The following is a 5,008-nucleotide window of genomic DNA, read 5'->3' on the forward strand; positions in this document are numbered from 1 at the left end:
TGCATGTGTGTAACTCGATTAGGCCTTGAGAATTATGCTAGATTGCATTGTAGTTTCTAATGATACGGACCATTGATTTAGGGATTGCAATTGTCGACTGAGCTTGATTAGTGATGCTCCTAGTTAGAGTCTCTCGTAATTGGCGCTAGTTTTACCTCTAGGAGATAGCTTGTTGACTCTTTTGATTGAGCTTGCCATTAGTTTTCTCAACCATTGATTTGCATATTGTTCCCGAGTTGCTACAATTGTCATGATTACTTGTTGATCCTCGTTCCTGGTGTTTATTTGTTTGGTTCTTCATTTTGCTAGTTGGTTATAGTGTTTACCTTTTATCCTTAGACTTCGACCTAGCTTAGGCGTATAATTGAGAGCGCTTGAACATTAACGTTCCTTTGGGTTCGACCCTTGACTTGCCTCTATACTAGTATATAGGTTTGTTAAGTGTTTATAAATTTAGTTTGATCGAGGGAGGATTAGTTTCAACGGCATTATGGCAGTATGTCAGTCAAGTTATACTCGTTAATGGTAGAAAACCACCATTTAAGCATTTTAAAGATAAACAAACAACGATCAGATAGGTCACTTTTAGCAGCTCTAGCACTTTTTGAACTGCAAGATCAAGATGTACGAATCATTGAAACTGCAGTATCAGGTTATACACAATCATCGTAACTGAGAGGTCAAGATGTACACACCTCTAATAGCGGAAAACCTACTATCTTCATGACCCTAATCAGTCTCTGCACTGAACAAAAGGGGTCTTGAATAGATGAAACCAAAACATAGGCTATGCTGGACAGGTTTCAGAGAAGAAGACTGACTTCTGATCTTTGGAATCAGTAAGTTTAAGTGTAGAACTGTAACTTATTTAATTATGGGAATCATAGTGAATTCACAAGCATCTATCCTCTAACTGGTACTTCAGTTCTTGTTTAAATTAGCTTCAGCAATAAACAAGAACAGGCTTTCAAGTGTCTGGCTCCCAAGGGAAGGTGATCGTAGATATTATAGCAACAGGCCAACAGCAGTGTATTGTTTAGTCGTTTAGTTGTGCATGGCATTACACTTTTTGGGATGAAAAATTACATATATTGCCTGAGTTGTATAGCATATTAAACACAATGTTAACAGCAGTATAGCTACTAGCCTTTAAGGATAAAAACACGTTATATATATCAAGATACCACTCATTAAAACTTCAGGGCCAGCAAATTTCTTAACTTTGCATTGCCCAGGGAATCCTTCCTAGAAGGTTCGCCTCCTCCTACAGACTTAATTTATATCAGTTCTTTAGAAAGAAATATAGTTTTTGCGACCAATTTTAAAACGCACAATAGCTACTAGTTAACAGTCATCCATGTCCGCAAAATATTGGAGGGTAGTAACCAATTCACAGTTTAATTAACAGAAGGAAACAAGATGAAAGTCAGTATCTAATACTAACAATTCAAATTAACAAATATAGAAGTCACAAATAACAATACCACTCAGAATGAGATACAAGATGAATGCAATCATGCAAAGCTTAGAATGATATGTTTTCCGATTTCATACACTGCACTGTTCAATTCTACATTACCTTTGCACTACTTATCCTATCACTCTATTGAAAACATAACTGTTGGATACTTGGCTGCTGAATGCAGTAATATATAAAATATTTCTAAGCCATTCCAACAAGTTTTTCGCTAACCTCCCACAATTTCCTTGCCTTCTCTTCATCACTAGCTTCCTTTGACAGCTCATTTTCAAAGGATTTTGAATTTTTGTTCCAGCTCCAGTAAACCCCTGACTTCGTCAAGCTCGGATCACTGACCACCTGTTAACAGAATAGTTTACAGTTCATCTACTGGGGTACAAGTTTCATAATCTTGTATTGCAATAAATATTGATTATGAATATGATCTAAACTCACCTGTGCAAGCCTATTTCCGGCCTCTTCCTCAGAAACATAACCTTTTGTAATGTATTTCTGGAAGGGTGGGAAAAGAGTTCTGAACAACGCAACATGATTTCTGAACAGACCAGTCTCCGCAATACATCCAGGGTAGAGTGATGCAAAAGTAATTCCAGTTTCTTCATGGAACCGCCTGTGGAACTCTTGCATAGTGAGCATGTTGCAAACTTTGCTGTCTTTGTAGGCCTTAGCACCATCAAATTCACCTCCATCAATCATTGATGAGGTGTTTACCCCATTCAACCCTCCAGCAAGTCCCCTCAGATCTCCAAGGTTTGCCTTTGGAGGAACATTCCCAGCTACTGTGTTTGAGTTCCCTGTTATAAAATAAACATTATTACATATCAGCAACATGTCTTGTATCTAATTTCTGATATAAATTACTCCGTAAGACAGTACTGCAGTATGTTACCTGTGATAGAGCCAACAATGATAAGACGCTTTGATGGATAGTCGGACTGCTTCAGGTCATCAATGAGCAACCTTGATAAAAGAAAATGCCCAAGATGGTTGGTCCCAACACTAAGCTCAAAGCCATCAGCAGTAAAGGTAGGCTCTTTATCAGTAGGCAAATACACAGCAGCATTGCAAACCAAAACATCAAGCGGTTTACCAGAACGCCGAAAGTTATCTACAAATTGGCGTACGCTTTCAAGGGAGGCAAGGTCAAGGTGCATGACAGAGTAGCTTCCTTTGGGCATACCTACTCTAATGGCTGCTTTCTCTGCTTTGAGGAAATCTCTACAGGCCATGGTTATGTGCCAATTTCCCACCGTTGAGAGGGCCTTGGCCGTGGCTAAGCCCAGCCCAGATGAGGCTCCTGTAATAACTACATTTCCCTTTCTCAGTGTCTTCTTTCCTTCAAGGGTAGCTTGGTCGGCTGATGGTGATACTGTAACTGTTTGAGCTTTAATCATTCCATTTCTCGTTTCTTGCTGTTAAGAAAAACTTTTGTGTCAAAAATGAGGAGCAATTATTCAACCATTATCTAGAAAATGAGGTATTTACCAATTAACAAAAGGGTAGACAAACAACGATAACATAACAATGTAGCAAATTAAACAGCAGATGAAAACTTACTACTAAGGGGGTGCTTGGAATGGGGGTAATAAATTAAGGGGGTAATAAAAGTCAAATGAGATATTATAGTTGATTAGAGGTACTATTGTAGGGAGACAAAGTGTTTATGATTGAATTAAGGTTGTAGTGACATAAGGAAAAGAGAGGGGAGGAGGAAGTATTACCCTTAAAATGAGGGTATTAGGTTGCCCACCCTTCCCCTAGTATAACCTATTACCCCCAAAATATGGGTAGTAGTTCCCTTTCTTCACCTATCACCACACCATCACTATATAAATCTTCTTACAATCGCATCATAACTAGCTCTCCCTCTCCTATGTTTACTTTAATTTTGTTTGGTTTGACTTTTATTACCCCTTAATTTAATACTCCCAATCCAAACGCCCTCTAATAATATCTGGATTTCCAAAGGGAGTAATTTGATACGTCTTACATAATATTGGAATAATGTCGTGCATATATACTAGACATTAATGTGTTTGATTTTTCAGAAGCAAATACAGTAGTTCATGTTTAAAGATTTATGAATCACATGTCAAGTTTGGATAAACGCATTTTCCTCCATTACATCCTCCACTCACTGAACTACAAATTATTATAGCTCCGAGTAGGATAAAGTACTCAAATAATTTTAATAATTTGTTATCATGGTAATAAAAACTTGTATGCTGAAGTTTTAACTGCCAGTCGCTAAGTTGAGAATACTAAAGACATGTCAAAACTACTAAACAAACTCAATCAACTTCTTATTACAAAACCACTAAGATTTGCAATACCGAAGTTCAGCATAGTTGTAAAACTGAATTCGATCATGTATACTACAGGTAAATTCGTACAAGAATAGGTTTTCATTCGCACATATTTCACTAGCATGGTACAGACTTGTTTAATTATTAGTCACAAGCTTCTTAAGGAAAAGTACACATTACATACATGACCATCAGTCAGACTATGAGCAAGGTTGACAACAAACAAAGTTAATCTCAAACCAAACAAAGCCCAGATAATGTGTCTTGTTTTACCCTCGTACTATTTAATGTTATACTAGTATATATATGTAGTTAGGGCCTGTTTTAATTTACTAAACTTAGCTGAGCTCAACTGAACAGAGCTGTTTATGAAAAAAGGAAATTAGAAGTTAATTTTGGTCTAAATTAATACTAACTAGGTAATTCCATACATTCTGAGATGCAACGTTTTACAGTTTACACTATTCAGACGCCCTATAACATAGGAATTAAGAGAAAAAAAAAAAAAAAAAAAACCCCAAAAATCACCTTAGTCCTCAATTACAGCAATAAAAATTCACCTTAGTCCTCAATGATGGAGCAAAAAATTCAGCTTTCAAATGATCAGAGAATGAAACTCCAAAAAAGGATGTCTCTTTAAAACCAATGCATTTACCCTGATATCAAACCAAACCAAAAAAATCAAACATTAAAATTATGAAAACAAATTAATTAAACAAAAAAATAATGATGAAAATTGTGAGCTTACTTCTTTATGAAATGAGACAGTAGAGGGTACCAAAGATGCAGCTTGTAGCGCCATTGTAACAAGTTTATTTAAATTAATTTTAACAACGATGATTTAAACTTATTTTTGGGACGATTAAATGAGAAAACGTTGGAATGAATTGCGGGAGTTTTTGATAATTTATTTTACGAATATGGGTAGGATAAGGTGGGCCGGTATAGACCGTTGATGGATTGGCCACGTCGACAAGATTAACCAATAAGGAATTGATTTTGGATTTTTGAAATTTTAGAGTGATGAGAGAGAAGGAAGTACTAATGAAGGTTCGATATGTATTTGTAAATACATATCAAACCTTAAAATATTAAAAAGTATTGTAAGCACATGGAGGGTGAGAGAAAGGAGGAGAGAGATTAGCAAGTGGGACCAATTTTTAAATGTACCACTAAAAGCTTATATAATATCATTGAATATGTAGTAATATTATTTCTATAT

The 5,008-nt window shown here is 36.1% G+C and overlaps 1 protein-coding gene across 1 annotated transcript; it reads right to left on the reverse strand.

Annotated features, from left to right (window-relative positions):
- Nucleotides 1–1,452: 1,452 nt before the first annotated feature.
- Nucleotides 1,453–4,674, reverse strand: LOC110732154 (protochlorophyllide reductase-like). The gene is made up of 5 exons (XM_021912068.1): nt 4,535–4,674; nt 4,347–4,442; nt 2,370–2,892; nt 1,916–2,274; nt 1,453–1,819 (listed from the first exon to the last, which is right to left on the reverse strand). The coding sequence occupies exons 1-5, from the start codon at nt 4,586–4,588 to the stop codon at nt 1,664–1,666; spliced, it is 1,188 nt and encodes a 395-aa protein (XP_021767760.1). The 5' UTR covers nt 4,589–4,674; the 3' UTR covers nt 1,453–1,663.
- Between the last annotated feature and the right edge of the window lie 334 nt (nt 4,675–5,008).

Source organism: Chenopodium quinoa, unplaced genomic scaffold, assembly GCF_001683475.1.
Source record: "Chenopodium quinoa cultivar QQ74 unplaced genomic scaffold, ASM168347v1, whole genome shotgun sequence".
In the NCBI taxonomy this organism is placed as follows: domain Eukaryota; kingdom Viridiplantae; phylum Streptophyta; class Magnoliopsida; order Caryophyllales; family Amaranthaceae; genus Chenopodium; species Chenopodium quinoa.

Excerpts from the sequence above, each read along its gene's own strand:
- LOC110732154 (XM_021912068.1), bottom strand. The coding sequence starts at position 4,588 with ATGGCGCTACAAGCTGCATCTTTGGTACCCTCTACTGTCTCATTTCAT. Across the intron at positions 2,275-2,369 it reads CATTGTTGGCTCTATCACAG|GGAACTCAAACACAGTAGCT; the intron begins GTAACATACTGC and ends ATTTTATAACAG. Across the intron at positions 1,820-1,915 it reads CCGGAAATAGGCTTGCACAG|GTGGTCAGTGATCCGAGCTT; the intron begins GTGAGTTTAGAT and ends TTCTGTTAACAG.